Source organism: Halichoeres trimaculatus, unplaced genomic scaffold (genome assembly GCF_033239565.1).
Source record: "Halichoeres trimaculatus isolate MK-OKI-2021-1 unplaced genomic scaffold, fHalTri1.1 fHalTri1_scaffold_20, whole genome shotgun sequence".
NCBI classification, from domain to species: Eukaryota; Metazoa; Chordata; class Actinopteri; order Labriformes; family Labridae; genus Halichoeres; species Halichoeres trimaculatus.
The window spans coordinates 3,344,522-3,362,814 of NW_027437198.1; the positions used below are offsets into that span (position 1 = coordinate 3,344,522).

At 44.5% G+C, this 18,293-nt stretch overlaps 1 protein-coding gene across 4 annotated transcripts in view; it reads right to left on the bottom strand.

The window, feature by feature from the left end:
* LOC141809285 (trinucleotide repeat-containing gene 6C protein-like) overlaps nucleotides 1-18,293 on the bottom strand; it is a 77,890-nt gene that overhangs the window by 9,078 nt on the left and 50,519 nt on the right. For 3 of the 4 annotated variants that reach the window (XM_074696254.1, XM_074696252.1, XM_074696255.1), the window contains 12 exons: nucleotides 17,544-17,735; nucleotides 16,930-17,102; nucleotides 16,763-16,840; nucleotides 16,395-16,613; nucleotides 14,093-14,239; nucleotides 13,667-13,786; nucleotides 13,429-13,512; nucleotides 13,093-13,327; nucleotides 12,845-13,009; nucleotides 12,535-12,711; nucleotides 12,276-12,425; nucleotides 11,874-11,984 (listed from right to left, as the gene is read on the bottom strand). In XM_074696254.1, the coding sequence (XP_074552355.1) occupies nucleotides 11,874-11,984; nucleotides 12,276-12,425; nucleotides 12,535-12,711; nucleotides 12,845-13,009; nucleotides 13,093-13,327; nucleotides 13,429-13,512; nucleotides 13,667-13,786; nucleotides 14,093-14,239; nucleotides 16,395-16,613; nucleotides 16,763-16,840; nucleotides 16,930-17,102; nucleotides 17,544-17,735 (1,851 nt within the window). The remainder of the gene's footprint in view (nucleotides 1-11,873; nucleotides 11,985-12,275; nucleotides 12,426-12,534; nucleotides 12,712-12,844; nucleotides 13,010-13,092; nucleotides 13,328-13,428; nucleotides 13,513-13,666; nucleotides 13,787-14,092; nucleotides 14,240-16,394; nucleotides 16,614-16,762; nucleotides 16,841-16,929; nucleotides 17,103-17,543; nucleotides 17,736-18,293) is intronic. The other variant, XM_074696253.1, reaches the window with a different exon arrangement.

The window sequence follows — 18,293 nt, forward strand, 5'->3', positions numbered from 1 at the left end:
GCCAAACTATCCCCATAGTTACGAGTTGGCAAAAACAGACACATGATGACGTCACTGAAACCTTCCATAAAGATACATGTTTGAAGCTGAGGGGAGTCGGTCCGTCCATCTACCATGATTGCTGTGTTTCGAGCTGTGTGACTTCAATAAAACCCGCAAAGGCTGCCAAGTTGATTCTGTCGTCTCATCATTGATATATGTGTATTTGCATCTGGGAAATCCTTAACATAAGTGGCGTCATCGAATTTCGGTCTGATTGGGAGCCGGAGCGTTGGTCTCTCCAGGCAGGTGAAATCTGTGCCGGCACAAAAGGTAGGAGAAATTTTATTCTCAATTTTAAGAGTGATTTCACTGTGTGGTGAGACTAACTTTTGCTTTGGCTCTCTCTCACATAAAAGAACCTATGGACACAGAATCAGCTTCAGCCTGTTATTCATGTGCACATGAAGGCTGCTTGAAAACGTGTCAGTAGGACACCTAAATTGTGAGACGGACAAATTAATCATTGGGATTGAAGCAGCAGAAAGCTTGGCCAAGCATTTAGAGTAAGGTTGTTAAAGATATGCTGGGCCTCAGTGGTATGGCTGTCGAGCATACACTGGAGGCCAGCTCGTGAGACAAGATACAGAAAAATGGTATTGGAGAGCCATTGACCACTGTGTGTGTGTGTGTGGTTTTTGAAGTCGACTGCCTGGCCCGGGCCTGTTTAAACACGATGAGGTTTGACTGAAATCAGAGATACAGCTCAAGAGGAGCGAGTGAGAGTCTGAACGGTGTTGACCCATTAGGACCTTGCTCATGTTAAGTGCCGTGATCGGGGGCCGACCTTTTAGGGCTCGAAAGGCGCTCACCTTACCGGTTGCGGACTTTTCTAATATAGTTTATACGTGGAGAAATTCACTATTTCAGGAGCAGTGAGATGCTGCTGGGCTGCACTGCGAATGCAGAAAAGTTGCAGTAGCACTGGCTGTTAAAGTCCTAGGAAATTCATTTCAGTCCTTAGGAGGGGCTCTTATAGTACATAACAAACCTAGACAAAAAGCTAGCTATAAGGGGGGTGCGGCAAACCTTGAATGAATAAAATACTATTTGGCAAAGGATAATTGGATACTGGAGAGAACAAATCTATAAGGAAGGAGTTGTCAGATCTGCAACTCCTCTCCCAATTGCCACCGACTAAAACACGTCTGATCAACGTGTTAAGTACACAAACATCTGCCTTTATATAAAATATCTCCAGTCAAAACAAAAAAAGAGAGAGAAAAACATACAAAACAATATTGCATGACCAAGACGACCGACTCTTGACTGCTGACGGACTAGACGGAGTGAATGAGCGTCTCTTTTCCTTTGTCTCCCACGTCTCACTTCCTTGTGTGTGTGGGTTAACCCTCAGTGTAGTGTGGAAGTAAAGCAGCTGCCGTTTGTGTGTGTTTATGTGTGCGAGTGATGTGTGTTGGATGTGGAAGCTGAGTGCAATAATACATGTTGAGATCTGATATTACATGTGCTATGTAAACTAAAAGCTGGCTGATTTATGCTGCATGGGGTATAATTTCGTGGAATCTGCTAAATGAGTCTAATGTGCTGCTCTGAGTTACGTTCACCTTAACACTAACTTCATGTGCTATGCTGATGTGCTCCGTATTGTGCAAAGATTAGGGGCTTGTGTATGCCAAACTGAACATAAATCTCATGTACTGTGGAAAAACTGGGAATTGTGGGCCTAGGGCCTTAGATAAAACCAAAAAGTATATAATAGCACGTGTTAAGCTTTTCTGAGCAAGAAAAGGTGGATGTGTGAAGTGTAAGAGCAAATAGAGAGAATGTGAGTAAGTGTGGATGTGATAAAGTTGAAATCAAGACAGCTGGGAATGGCACACGGAGAGAATTGAGGAAGTTGCCTGTTTGACGGTCAAAACTAGACTGAGGATTCAGGAAGTAGAGTTGGGAGGAGCGTGTTACACAAATAGAAAGCTACACTTAGACACCAGGCTTTTCCCGCCTTATACGCTGAAGGCTTTTCCTGCGGCCTGCTCTCTTTACTCGCCCCCTCCCTTCGTGAGAAGCCCTCCCTTTCTCTCCTCAACAACTTTCGGAGCTGGGACAGCGTTTTTGTTTTTTCAAAGTGCTGAACATTAAAGCAAGGGTACTTAGGGTTGGAGCACACGTTTTTTGTACGTTAACATTTACTATTATTGAGTTTTTTAATTGCATTTAATCATAATATAATCAATATGTCTAAGAATATCACACCAGTAGCTATTATTAGCTGCAAACACCCAGAGTTAATGAAAGACATTCAGAAGTTTTCGGACAAGTGGCACAAACAGTACAAAGGATTAGATCCTGCGTGGCCAGAAGAGGGCACATTTGATGTGGGAGTGTGTGGGGATATGGAATGTCGCATAAAAGATCGCAAACCAACATTTAAGACAAAAAGCAATCTGAAGCAGAAGGAGTTGGAGATCAAGATCATCAACCTGTTCAAAGAAGAAGGCCAATCTCACAGGAAGACGATAAGGGAAGGTCTTGCTGAGCTGCAGAGAAGCAAACAAAACAATGCAAGGAAGATGAAATTTCAGATGAGCGAGTCAGCAAGTGAAGAGAAAAAGAGTGAACAAACAAATGCAACAACCATCAGTGGATTATACCCAGTGATCACAGGATCATTCCACATTAATGGAGGCTGTGATATAGTGAACAGTGAGTCATTGGGCAGCAGTTTTGGAGGACAAGGGCAGAGTTCTACTACACAGATTGCAAATAAACCTCCAGAGTATACGGCCAGTGTGGGTATTCCCCCTAACACCCAACCATCCACACCGCAGCCATCCACATCCCAGCCACAGCAGCAGCCCCCACCGCAAACGCCAACTCAAAAACAGCAGCCTCAAGTTCAGACCCAGACTTCTGGACACAGAGTTAACCCACAGCCAACTCAGACGTCCCCACAGGGCGAGCAGATACACGACTTAGTTCCAAAACACTGCAGCACCACACTGAAGGCAAGTCCACAGGGAAAACAAGCTGTTCTAGACTGCTACGCAGACTACGACAGCAGACAGTCAGCATCAACGACATGGTGGTTAGATTTAGAGAGTGTGGGAACAGATTATGAGAGAGAAACAAACAGAACAGAGATCCAACAATTAGAGGGAGCTATAGACGAACAGTATGATCATACAGTTAAGGGACCAGCAACAGGGGAGCAACCAAAAGAAGGGAAAAAAGGGACACCGACTCAGACTGCAGGTGTACATCCCGAAGCTAAAATGCAGAGACAGTATGATCTTAGATACAGACCAAACATACACCCACCAGATAGGTACACAGACGGGCAGTATCCAATTCTGATTAAGGGCACCCAGGGTCATTACATCCCATGGCAGACACTCGACCTTGCTGGGCTGGTTTCACGGCTGCCAGACGTTCATGAGGGCGCTAGCAAGTGGATCAGGGCATTTGAAGAAGAAACAGTGGGAAAACTACTAGCTTTGGGAGACATTAAGTCTGTGTGGGCTCAATCATTTGGAGCTCCTGCAATGAATAACATTTTGGGACAAAGTGGCAATGGCTGGATGATTGATCCAAGAGCGGATGGAACAGAGTTTAATGCGTATCGCACAACACTCTGGCAAGCGTTACGCACAGAGTATCCAACTAGAACGGATCCTAAAGCTCTAAAAGGTGACCCCCTGCAAGAAAGTGAAAACCCGACAACCTATATCAACAAGCTGTTAAAAAGATGGAAGCAGGAAACAGAGGAGGAAGTGGACAAAAGCCCAACTTTGGTGATTTTGTTCAGAAATGCAGTCGTGGAGGCTCTGCCAACCCCATGCCGAAGCAAACTGGAGGATGTGGTTGGACTGACATCTATGCCTCACAGACAATTTTGCGATCACGTGACCCACGTTGTGGAAAAGTATCGCAAGGAGGAGCAAAATAACAAAGAACAGGAGAAAAATGTACAGAGGAAACTGGCACAGCTGCAGCTTGGTGAATTACAGAGTAAAAATAAAGTAAAAGCCCAAGCTACTGTCGTGGCTGACACTGCAAGACAAGCAGCACAGATCACACCAAAACCAATTGAGAATGCTCCATCGGCGCCCCCTCCACAAGCAACACCAGTGGTTAACATATATCCGCAGCAGCAGTACTCACAACCTCCAAGAAACCCTCCATATTATGGCCCACAAAGACAGCCAATGCAGCGTAGAGGGGAGGGTCAGAGGGGGAGGGGAGGAAGACAGTCGATACCAGGACGCTGCTGGAACTGCGGTGAACCCAACCACAAAGCGATGTATTGTCCAAATTCACGAGCGAATCCCGAGTGGGCAGAAAGTGGTCGTGGAGTGCAGCCCATGCAACAGAGAGGTGGAGGACCAACCAATCCATGGGCAGGTCCAAACCATGGGTATTAGGGGTGCCCAGAGAATCCCACAGGGGAGGGTCAGCTTCCTCTAATCACCAAAGGAGCTGATGCAGAACCAATGTTGCAAGTAAAAATTGAAAATAAGCAAACATCAATGTTGGTAGACACTGGAGCAACACACACTTGTGTGTGTCCTGAATGTGGCTCTCACCTTCCCCTCTCAGGCAAATGTGTGAAAACAGTGGGGTTCTCGGGTATAAAACAGTTAATTCCTATGACAGCTCCAGTGCGAATAGCAACAGACGAAAATGAAATCAGAATTCCTATCTTGGTATCGAACCAAACACCAGTTAACCTATTGGGGAGAGATGCATTATGTAAACTGAAAATTAAAATTTGGTGTTCACCACTGGGTGTGTACATCGACAGCGCTGGGTTGGTATCTCAAATGTACATGCAAACAGAGGGCGCCAAGGTGTATTGGTTGGGCGACATCACAGGGCCTGTGACAGAGACATTCCAAAAATGGGAAAAGTACATTCAAGTGCAGCTACCAAAAGCAAAAAAGCCATTTTCTGAGTATCATTGTACAATGTACTACGACGCATCGGGCAGCGAAACATTTGAAGAAAAGTGGGATGAGGCAACCGCAGGTGTAAAAATCAATTTGAGCTCACAGTATATTATAGTGGGTGAACATGGGGCAGCTCTAAATGTACAAGAGAACTCATTTATTTCTGAATGGTACAACGTCCCTGAGTCTTTGCCACACATCACGCTGCTGGTAAATGAAAACTTTAGATCAAAAGATTTGGGACCAATGATGCGGGCCGCTGCCCAAACTAAATGGGAAGAAACTGACAACCCTTTAATCTTGATTTCACAAAAAGGGGACATGTTGAAAATTTTGTGTGACGCAACAATGATTTCTAAGCCACAGGAAGTGGTAATTCCCGAACCTAGCACACAGCAGGTACTCACTGAAAGTAGCAAAGACAAAAACGGGCTATTTGAAGACATGACATTACGGGTTCCTGACCAGCTGTGGTCAAAGCATGACACTGATGTGGGTTTAGTAAAATCTGCTAATCCGGTCAGAATCGAACTCAAACCAAACTTACATCTGCCAAATCGCATGCAGTATCCATTAAAATCGGACGCTGAGGCAGGTGTGAGCAAAACAATAGAGGGGTTAATCAAAGCAGGTGTGTTAATCGAGACAAACAGTGCATGTAACACACCTATTTTTCCAGTCTTAAAAAGTGACAAATCAAAGTACCGATTGGTGCATGACTTGAGAGCAGTTAATGAAATCATACAGGACCTACCAGCGGATGTGCCAAATCCACACACACTCCTCACAAATGTTCCACCGGATGCAAAGTTCTTCACAGTGGTAGACTTGTGCTCTGCGTTCTTTAGCATCCCTTTAGCCGAGGAATCGCAACACCTGTTTGCATTTACCTACAGAGGAAAAAAGTTAACATATACAAGAATCCCACAAGGAATGAAGCACAGTCCACATGTGTTCAACCAAGTCCTCAAGCAAGATTTGGAGGATATTGGAATTGACAGCACACTAATTCAATACGTGGACGATTTGCTGATCTGCTCATCCTCCTTGGATGAGTGTCATCGAGATTCAGTGAAGGTGCTCCAAAGGCTGGCAGAGGGGGGACACAAGGTCTCCAAAACAAAACTGCAGTACTGTCAGCCTCAAGTGGAGTACCTGGGAAGAACAATCTCTCATGGGACAATAGCAATATCTCCGTCCCAGGTGGAGGGCGTGAGTAGAGTCCCGCGACCAAGGAATGTACAGCAGATGATGACATTCTTGGGAATGACGGGTTACAGTTCTGACTGGATTGAGGACTATGCCGAAAAAACTTCTCCATTAAGAGAAATGATCAAAGCAGCAGGTAATGTATCTTTGAAAGCTCAGTTGAAATGGACGAGCGAAGCAATGACAGCGTTCGAAACACTGAAACAAGAAATGCAAACCGCTCCTTGTCTTGCAACACCAAACTACGACAAACCATTCTTGTTGTATGTATCAAACAGAGCAGACATGTATGCAACAGCTGTGTTAATGCAGGAAACATGCAGTGGTCGTCAAAAACAGCCCATAGCATACTACAGTACAAAACTTGACAATGTGGTTCAGGGGTGGCCGCCATGTTATCAGGGCCTGGCTGCAGTGCATTTTGCATATGAAAAAGCATCCACAATAACAATGGGGTATCCCGTTACTATTCTCACTCATCACAAAATCAGTGAGTTGATAAACCAAGGGAAGTTCGTTGTAACTCAGTCACGCTGTTTGCAGTATACACCGTTGTTGTCGTATCCAGATATAACAATAAAGAGATGTCAGACAACAAATCCTGCAAACGTAATTCCTCTAGAAACTGAGGGTGACCCTCATGAGTGCATCGCCGAAACAATGAGATACACGAAACTCAGACCTGACCTTGAGTCCACACCAGTAATCTGTGAAGATGTGACATACTTTGTTGATGGTTCCTGCTACCGAGACCACCTAGGAAATCATGCAGGGTTTGCGGTAGTGAAACAAGAAGCTAACAAGTTTGTTACAGAAAAAGCTGAAAGTTGTGCTCAACCATGTTCAGCACAGCTGGCCGAATTAAAAGCATTGACTGAAGCGTGTAAATTAGCACAGGGGAAAGTAGCTAATATATACACTGACTCAGCGTATGCGCACGGAGTTTGCCATCTTTTTGGTTCATTGTGGAGACAAAGAGGATTCAGAAGAACAGATGGCAGTCCAATACAGCATGGTAACCAGATAAGTGAATTGATGTCGGCAATGATGTTGCCATCCGAACTTGCTATCATTAAGTGTCAAGCTCATCGTAAAGGTAACGATGTAGTGATAAAAGGAAATAATGCAGCCGATGAGGCTGCCAAAGCAGCATCCAAGTGCGAAGCAGCCATCTTGGCTCCTGAGATCTCACTTGAACCAACAGTCACTCCTGAAGACATTGTGTTAATACAAAAAGAGGCAAGTGAAACAGAACAAAACTTGTGGCGACAAAGAGGGGCATCAACAGATGAAAAAGGCTTATGGAGATCCCATGAAGGACTGTTGGTTGCACCGGTGCCCCTGTTGACCATTTTAATCTCCGAAGTACACAGTGCAGACCACTGTGGAAGGGGGGAGGTATTAAAAAAGGTAAGACAACAGGGATATTGGTCACCATACATGCAAGCTATGGTCGATGAAGTGTTAAGCCAATGTGAAATCTGTGCTCAAAATAATGTACGAAAACCAATAAAAACACCAGTTGGACACATCCCAGTCCCTGAAGGTCCGTTCAAACACCTAGCCATAGACTATGTTGACATGATAAAACCAGTGCAAGGGAAGCGCTATATGTTAGTCATCATAGATCGATTTTCACGCTGGGTAGAGGCGGTTCCATCAAAAACCTTGGGTTCAGAGACTGTGGTTAAATTTCTGACAAGAGAGGTTATTCCAAGATTTGGCATACCGTCAGAAATAAGTTCAGATAATGGGTCTGCTTTTATACATAAAGTTGCCAAGGGTGTCCTCCAACAGCTGCGAATAAAACAGAGATTATCCGCGGTATATCATCCCCAGAGCAACGGGATGGTTGAACGAATAAATGGAACTCTTAAGGCAAAGATCAATAAGATCTGTGCCAGCACAAAGCTGAACTGGGTAGATGCTCTGCCGATTGCACTAATGAGTTATCGTATGCAAACTCACCGAAGCACGCATTTAACCCCGCATGAAATGCTAACAGGCCGGCCTATGCCAGCTCCGCAGTTGCGAGGTCCGTATAAGGGACCTCCCCTTGAGCAGTTACAAGTTGAGCTTAAAGACTATATGAACCAACTAACTGCAATACATAAGACTATCTACCTACAGGAAAAGAGGAGAGAGCCAATCCCTGACCAGGGGACCAAGAGACTGGTGGTGCCGGGTGATCAGGTGTACGTCAAGGTCTTCCGAAGAAAGTGGAACGAGCCGCGACGAGAGGGGCCGTACACAGTGGTGCGAGCTACCCCAACGGCAGTTCAGGTTGAAGGAAGTGGAACGTGGTATCACCTGTCTCACTGCACGGCAGTTCCAGGGAAAACAAAGGGCGGTATTCAGTTAAAAAACAAAGATGAACAAAATGACATTGTGGTGTGTCCTGAGCGTAACAAGCATTCTGATGTGGATACCCATAGGAACATGGGAAGTGGAGACTCAAAGAGTAAAGCTGAATGCCCTGGAGACCAGACCCACGACCGAGACGAATCAGCACCTCGGAGGAGACAGAGCCTATGAGTCAGTTGAGTACGATGCAACACAGACACCATCCCATGACAGTCTAGACCCTTTGCTGACACTCTCAGCTGAGCTCAAACATACACACATTCTACAGCAATTAGTAAACGCCAAGAAGTGTGGTAAAAGAGCAGTACACACTATGTGGCATTGGTATGCGAGTGTAGATGTACCCACCTCAATGCATAGTGGGGATACAATATATGAAGTGCGAGTCATGGCTCAGGATTCTATGGGAGAAGAAATGTGTGGGGTCAAAAGAGGGAAAGAAGAACAAACCACAGGAAAAGGTGTCTGCCAGGTAATGTTAAAATTGGGGAAGCAATTAGAGATCATAGTTAGATGAGCAACACAGCACCTGATGGTATATTCTCTGTGGCTATGGAGAAATTGACTAAGCTAAAAGGGGAACTCAGGGAGAGTGCTGGCAAGGGGGGGATGTCTGGTGATTGGTTAGACCAAATTTTAGGGAAATGGGGAGCCGTTTGGGCTAAAGTTGGCATTAGTGCATTAATAGTCCTAATACTGGTTTCCTTTTTGGCATGTTGCATCGTTCCCATCCTGAGGAGACGGTGTGAGCAGGCTCTGGACAGACAGCTGATGATGGTGGCTGGTCTCCAGCGAGCACAAATGTTGAACATGATGACTCCGTCCCAAAAAGCACAACTCTGCCTGGACGAAAAGGACGCAGAGAATGGGAGATATCCGGACTTGTACCCCAATCTTGACTACTGTGACGACTCTGATGGAGATGAACAGAGTCCCGTCTGAGGTAACTCGTAAAAACTGAATGTTGTCAGGAGCAAGAGGATATCACAAGGGACGATGGAGTAATGGGAATAACCAAGAAGTGGCCATTAAGTGGACATTATATTGCATTTAACCTTTATACTACTTTCTCATATTCTCACAGGTGAATGCATATTTCAGTTCATGAGTATGTTATGTTTTAGTATGTCTAATCATGTTATCAGTTATAATCGGGATAATACGTTCATTTAAGTTCATGTAATCAATACAGAAGGTATACTTACAGGTTTAGCTACATCAGCTTCAACAGTTTTAAAAGATGGGTAATTAATCACATTTATCCTTGGGAGAAATGCTTACAGTTAAGATATTTTGTTAATCATCTCAAATGGCTTCTATGGCAATTGTTGTGTTTAAGTGAAAAGTGTAGTGACTTGAAGTTCACGATGAAGGTCGCCAGCGGGTGGGGCCGTAAGGGAATTTCCTGCTAAAAGCAGCCGGCAGGTTTTCGCCCTTGCAAGATGTGAACTTCTTAAGGTGAATGATGTATTCTGCATTCTGATTATGATGAAGTCAATGTTCTGGTTATATACAGACATCTATACGTGTACTCCAAAGTAGTTAGACTGATATTATCAAAGCTAACATCATTTTGTAATCCATGGTAACAATATTACATTTCATATATGTATTTTTGTTGTTTTTAGCTAAAGGAAGAACGTGGACTTTCGGTGATGTCATTGTGGGATTGCATTTTATTTAAATTCGGCTTTATGCTAATATAATCCCAAAATTGGAATTATAGGGGGGATTATGTTAGGGCGAATTTAAAGGCTAAACATACAGCTATTCGTTTCATGTGATGTTTGTGAGATTCTAGTTGAGGTAATTTCAGCCAGACCTGCAGCAGACTTGTTCTCGGAAAAGGTGCTTGTGAGAGAGGTCAGAGGTGAGTTTCTCAGCAGCGAAAAACAATACTCGAAACCTTTGCCAAAACGTTCCACCCTGATAAGAGAGTACAGGAAATCTCATGCCGTGACCAGTGGTAGTTTGGCTGGAGCCAAACTATCCCCATAGTTACGAGTTGGCAAAAACAGACACATGATGACGTCACTGAAACCTTCCATAAAGATACATGTTTGAAGCTGAGGGGAGTCGGTCCGTCCATCTACCATGATTGCTGTGTTTCGAGCTGTGTGACTTCAATAAAACCCGCAAAGGCTGCCAAGTTGATTCTGTCGTCTCATCATTGATATATGTGTATTTGCATCTGGGAAATCCTTAACAACAGCCTCCAGAGTGTGATTTTTCTGAAACGCTGCAGACACCGATGCGAGTGCATATAACAGGACTACAGTACTGTTGTTACGATCGTCATGAACTACTGTGCTGTGCTTGTGCAGCTGAATCTGCTGTATCTGCTGACTGTCTTTCAACAAATTGTACATCTGTTGCTCCACTTTTGCACTTAGTATTCCCCAATACACCAGATGATTGGCCCAACTCTGCTTCAGTGGAGATCTACCAATAGCAGCTTCTGGACAAGACAGTTAGGCCGCGTTTCCACCAAGCAGTCTGGGTCGGTTCAGTTTGGGACGGTTTGGTACAGTTAGGCCTGATCCTGTTTGTGTTTCCACAGCAAACTGTGCCCTCTCGTGGTAGGCGGCGTGTAAGCTGGATGTCTGAAGCCGCAGCTGTTAAACAATAGCGCGACATCGTAGCAGCTTACCCCGCTATTAAATCCAACAAAGAAGAAAAACGTGACACAGTAAACAAAGAGCATAGATAGAAGACATGCAGCATTTTGTCCTCTCTGTGATTGTCACGTAGCTCTTTGATACAAAGTGCAATCAAGCTTTGTTTCAGAGAGGTCTGTGTGCCGCCAGGAGGAATGCAGGCACTGTCGGGGTAAGTGATGATTCTTTTAGACCAATCAACGGTCTGCAGTGTTGAAGCTCCACCTTCCGAGAGCGGATCGGTTCAGTCTAGCACCCATATGGAAGGGTCCCAAAAAAGTAGGCCTGCTCGTCTCGGTTTTTAGGGATCCGTCCCAGGATAAGTCTGTGGAAACGCCGCAAAAAGCACGCCGTACCGAGACGAACCGAACCGGTCTGCTTGCTGGTAATGCAGCTCTATAGTGCCGACTTTCGGCCTGGCATGCTTACTGCAGCGTTTTCAGTCCCTCTGCGTTTCCATGTAAATGTAGATTTTTTTTCACTGCGTTTTAGCGTTTTCAGATAAAATGTTGTCGTGTACACAGGGCCTTAAAAACACCAGGAGCAGGGACTGGCAGGAACAGGAGAGCTCAGATACTCTGGTTAGAGGTTAAGGGTTTGGTTGTTACAGCAGCAGGAGGGAGAAGATTATGTTGACTTGCAGTGATTAAGCCACTGCAACGTGTGGGGAGAGCGTTACAGACAAACTGTGTACCTGAATCGTCTGCCTCCGGGGACGACAGACTGAATGAGCTAGTGTAGGCACTGACTGGCCAATCAGAGGAGGGAGGCAGAGCCTCTTTCTGAGCTGAAGTAGGAGAAGAGCCTAAGCCGGTGCCATCAATAGAAACAGAAAAGACAGACACGAACAAATGAAGGGAGAAAAGAAGAGACACAGAAATGGAGTCAAGGAAAAGTTTGCAAAAAATGATGATAGTGAGCTCATTAAGAAGAAAGGAGCAAAGACAAAGATTATAAAGAAAAAAAGGAAAATGTAGAAAAATAAAAAGTAGAATGAACAAATTTTGCTTAGGGATCATTTCTAAAAAAAAACTTCTTGAATTTCCTGTTTCTCTAAAAATAGCAACACTTCTTCAAACTATTTCCCCACGCTTACCTCCACTTCTGTCTCTCAGCAGGTAGCGGTTGACATCTTGGATGTTGGTGTTGATAGTGGGACCGCTTGGAACACTGCCTGGAGTCACATTTGGGTCAGTCTCAGGGTCAATGTTCTGTAGACCCTTCCAGGGCACACCAGGGCAGAACTCTGACAACAGAAACATATGATGAAAACTATTTTAACACAGTTAAAGATATAAGAATGATGGTCCAGAAGAAACAGACAGGTGGACAGTGGTAAGCTAACAGCTTCTCACCTGGTGGCCAGTTGATGTTGGTCCCGTTTGCCATCTTGTCACTGCTGCTCTTGCCCTGTCCCCAGCTGTCAGGGGGGACCAGGGGGCTGGTAGGAGACTCAGAGCTGGACATCAGGTTGTAGGGGCTGTAAGAATCCTCCAGTTGATGAGGCTTGCCAGGGGGTCCCAAGTTGGCACCTGAGGGACAAAAATGTAAATATTTTTAAAATATTTGGGATTTTGTTTTTTGTCAGACCAAATGACCGGAGAAAGGCAAGAGAACCTAGACGTTTCCCTTTTTATTTTCTCAGAAGCCAGCTGTGTTTCTCACCATGTTTGCCCAGGTTGGGCTCCAGAGGAGAGGAGTTTCCAGAGAGGCTCTCAATGGAATTTGGATGCGTCCACTGTGACAGACGCGACTGAGGCTGTGGGGGTTCCTTCATAGACAGACCTCCCACCTCCATGCAGTTTACATTCATGTTTTGATTCAGTCCAGCTGGGGAGACAGACACGTGTTATCACACAACACACCTCAACATACAGTACATGTGGCGTGCAGAGGGAGTTCAGTGCACTCACAGAGAGAGTAGGAGCTGTAAGTGTTTGGAGATGACTGCGGCTCTTTGGTCTGCAGGTCAGGGAGGCCAGGAGCCTGGGGATGACCTGGAAATGAATCCAGGGTGGATTTAGTCCCAGGGTGAAGGCCAGAATGGGAGGGGGGCTGCTGTTGCTGCTGCTTTATCAGCAGGGCCTGGGCCAGCTGACGCTGGTGCTGTTGGATCTGCTGCTGCATGTTATTGATTGTACGTGCAACCTGGAACAACATCGAGAAGAAAACATGTTCAATGAATTGGATAATTTCAAAGAACTAAACTTCACACTAGTCTGGAAATGAAAGATAAAAGGGCAACTTACTTGCTGCTCTTGTTGTCGAATGGGGCCGGAAACATTACGTTGCGCCTGCAACATCTGCTGCTGAATTTGTAAACGCTGGTATGCCTGTGTTTTAGAGGGAAGTCCACAGCAGTCAGTGGCAAATAAGTTCTAACTTAGAAGTTCTCACAAATACTAAAAACTATTTGATATGTGTCTTAAAGTACAGATATTAAGAACATTGAAGGTGCATTTTGTCTTTGGGCTCAATGAGTCTCACCAGTTGCAGCTGATAAAGTTGATTCAGAAGGGTCATATGTTGAGGGTTTATTGGTGAGGTTAAAAGTGCAGGATTCAGACCAATGTTTTTTGCTGCAAACTGTAAGAGCTGTGCTTGAACCTGTGGGCAAATTACAGCACATTCACACATCAAACTGTGAAAAAACCCACTCTTCTGTGAATGATGTAGAATCTCTCTGAGTTGTCCCACAGTGACTCAAAACACTCATCTACTGATAGTATATGCTTACACCCAGAACGTCCTGAGGTATATATGGTCATAAATAATAAATGAATGAATGAACTCTCAGCAAAGATGCTTCTAAGGGCAGTATGTGAATATTACATTCTAGTCATGCATTTATTAACAGAGCCTGTACTTCAGAAATGAGACCTGGTGTGTTTGCATATCTGTGAGTGTGTGTACCTGAGGGGAGAGAAACTGAGGCACTTGAGCACGTAGACTAGGCTGAGAGGAGCTGAGAGGCGGCACTGGCGGCTGAGGAGGCGGCTGAGGCTGCTGCATGGCCCGGGCTTGTGCTGCTCCACCACCGCCAAACATTCCACTCTGCATCTGCCGAGTGAAAGACTGGTTTGAAGACAGAGTCAACATGTGGCTCCCTCTGACCCAAGCTGTACACTGTACGTCACAGAATTCCACTGAGTTTAAATAACTGCATAGTCTGGATTAGGGATGGACCGGTTTATGAAAAAAACAGTTTGGAGCGTGTGTGATTCTGATCATACTTATCCGCAACGCGAGGCGGAGGAGTACAGCAGGACAGTGTGAGCTCTGATGACGATGATAAGAAAGTGGAGGATAAAACCGCAACTGAGTGTTACCAACTTAAAGACTTTGTTGCCATATTTAGTGACTTTTCAGACCCCTCTGGAGACTTTCTTTTAAAAGGGACTTGTGGCCAATCTAGCAACTCCTCCGGAGTTTGGAGACATTAATGTGAAGCATGTTTTGATCTTTCTCCCCTCGATGAGCAGCATGTGCTGCTTTGAGTTCCTTCCCTCCAAAACACAGGCAGACAGACCTCCTCACTTCAAGCTTTCTCCTCCTGCTGCTCCACAGCAGACAACTGCATTTAAATGAATAGAGCAGGTGAGTGTCACTTCTGCTGGTCCAAAGCCCAGATAAAGGAGGGGGGTCGATATTTGACATTAGAAGATAGTCAACAGAGGAGATTTGTTGTTTTAAAGGATAAGTTTGGTTTATACAGCTTTTAAATTGTTTACAGAATAAAGTAGAACAAAATACTCACCCAGAAGGCTTTCCTGATCCAAGCTGTGCTTCAGGAGATATTTAGATCCAAAATTGTGCAGCAGACGTGCGTATAATGGGATCCATCGAGGTATAGACAGCGCCGCTCCTAAAACTGTATTAATCGTCCAAAAACTCATGTTTTTCACAAATATTCCATCATGGTCCGCTCCGGCTTAGTCCTCTGCTGCAGTAGTGTCACTCCAGACAGCGCTGTGTGGCTGTAATGACCTCTGAACTGACGAAGACTTTGTTTACGTTTGCCCCTCAAAGAAATGAGGAAGTGGAGTCAGCTCTCTAGAGAGTACTGCGTATGTGCGGAGGGGCAAATGTAAACAAAGTCTTTGTCAGTTCAGAGGTCATTAACGCCACACAGCGCTGTCTGGAGTGACACAGACTGCAGCAGAGGACTAACCCGGAGCAGACCATGATGGAATATTGGTGAAAAACATGAGTTTTTGGGCGATTAATGCAGTTCTAGGAGCGGCGCTGTCTCTTCCCCGATGGATCCCATTATACAGACGTTCGCTGCACGATTTTGGATCTAAATATCTCCCGAAGCACTGCTTGGATCAGGAAAGCCTTCTGGGTGAGTATTTTGTTCTACTTCATTCTATAAACAATGTAAAAGCTGTATAAACCAAACTTATCCTTTAAATACATTTAAGGTGTTCTTTACCTGCTTTCTGTCTCTTCTGTGTTATTCCTGTGTCCTACAGCGTTTATGTCAATTACATGCAAATTGCTTATTGTGCAAATTAGGTGATGGTGTCACTTAGTGACTTTGAGCGACTCCTGGGACAGCCAATAGAAACTCTCCTTACTGAGGAGTTGGAATTTTGAAATGAGCAATGTCTCACCTGCTTTAATTGATGTTTCAAATACCAAACTGCCTCCTCCTTTCTGGTTTTACAGGACTATACACGACATAACTGATTAAGGAAACACTCACAGTAGACTGTAGAGATATATGGTATTCAGGGTGTTAAAAACAACAACAATGGTCACCAAAAGTAATCAAAAACTGTTACAACAAAACAGTGATAAGATCCAAACAGTGGATTTTATGAACCATTCCATCCCTCGTCTGGATATGAAATGCCACTGTTAACAGGTTTCACTGATTTTAACATTTTATTTACAGCTACTAAATACAAACTAGGGGACTTTGCAACTTCAGAGGTAAGATGCAATTTTTTGTTCTGCCTTGTGTGTTGCATTCTTTTTAACAGCCACCAGAGGTAGACTGCTAGATGCACAAGGACCTTTTGCTTTAATAAAGATGAGAGAATGACCTCATGACTCAGGTGGTTAATCATCCCAGCAGAGATTTTCTTACAGGTTTTTAGTTTACATCACAAATTCCAATCCCCTCCCCCCTCCCTGACTGAAGCTGAGCATATTTAAATAAAGAAATGTCTCCTGGTCTCATGTTTCTTATCTGCTTAATTTGAACTACCTTATCCATGAAGGGCAGGCGGGGGTCTGCTGAGGGGTCTTTGGAAAGAAGCGGAGGCCGAGGGCAGCTCATGGGCTTGTTGATGAGCCCGTTGTTGTAGTCGTGGCCGGTCATCCCCATCCCCCGCTTGTCTAGCTCCGTCTTCTTCTCCAGCAGGGCACTCATGGCCTGGTCTAGGTTCATGTTGTTGCTCTTTAGAGCCTCCTCTGCTGGATCTCTCTGGAGATAAAAACACATAAACAGCAGTTATACTCAAACAAATCCAAGCCTATTAGCAACTATACAAAATCAGTTACTGGATTTAGGCTACTGATCTTCAAATGATAGATCAGCTTTGCTTTCACAACAGTGTCTACAGTCAGACTCACAGGGAAGCCCATGTCTGTTAGCTGTTTGATGAGACGATTCATGATCCAGGCATCTTCTTGCTTCACTGGGACTTTTACCTGAGAAAAAATGAGGTTAGAAAGTGATTTCCACACTAACTCAATAATACACAACTCAACAATTTTTTTCTGAAGAGAGTGGTCCTTACCTGCACCTTTGGTGGGGCTTTTTTAGATGCATTGCCCCAAGAGTTGCAGGAGGAGTTGCTTTCCTGGGAGGCGGTGCTGTTCCACATGTCCCCCTCCTCAGCATCCCACTGACTGCCCGACAGGTTCAGCTCTTCACCTCCACCTCCCCATCCATCTTGCATAGGTTTTGGGGCTGGAAAGCACATGAAACTAGCATCAAACAAAGCAGGAAGATAGACGCATGCCTTATGTGATTAATTGCTATGCTGGTCAGCAAAATAGCCCAAAAAGTTTAAGTCCTATCAATCGCGCTCTTGCTTTGGAACTGCAAGGTTTTTCAAGATAAATTGAAGTTAAAATAAATATAAAATGAAAAATCAACCAATAACTGATCAATTACAAAGCAATGGTGTAATATTTTTCAATATCTAAGAGAATTTATTCCAAACAATACTATCAGATGGCCACCAGAGGCCAGTGTGGGCTAATCTGTGCTCTAATTCCTCTTGTATCAAACGGATGTCCTTGAGACACTTATCACTGGGGGAGGATTACTGAACTTTTTTTCAGCAGTGAGGAGCACACACAGCACTGTCATTACTCTGTATCATCAAACTGAATACAGAGTACCAACCAGGTTTGCAAGATGCATTTGTCATTGTCGAGTTGCCCCTGCTGTAGCTGTCAGAGTTGTTGTCTCCCCAGCCTCCACAGTTGCCCGTAGGTTTCCCCCAGGCGGATGTCCCATTGTCCACGCTGACCGGAGGGGGTGCAGGTTCCCCCCAAGAGCTCTCTGATTTGTGGGAGCTGGGAAGCTCTCCCCAATCTGTAAGAGGTACAACAATATCCAGGAGTCACCATCAGACCTTTTTATCTGCATTCTTTATAAATGACACAAAGTCTGGGTTATGCAGCTGTTGAGATGAGTTCGAGTTTCACATTCTGATTTACTAAAGTTGCTCTAAAAGTACATTTTTTCATGCTGGTTTATGGTGCAGAATCTCATTCTTAACTGACACTTGAGCTCACTTCACTACAAGAAGATTTATGGTAGAATCAAACCTACAGAAACCATCTAAGTTTTGTTTAAGAGCTCTCCCCCTGAAGCTCAAAAACTCTTTTTACTTCTTAACTTTTAAATGTGCCACCTGTGGAGGCCCAAGTATGAGGACAAGCAGGTGAATCAAACAAGATTTAAATTTCCTTTATCTACTTTTAAAACAAAAAATTAGAGCTGAAAAATTCATTGAATTGAAACTGACATTGCAATTTAATAAAGCACAATTTTCAGGTCGCAAAGGCTGCAATTACTAAAAAAAAGAAAGGAAAAAAAAAGTGTCTTGTACACAGACCTGGAGGGGACTAGTAACCTGTAGTCAGTCTA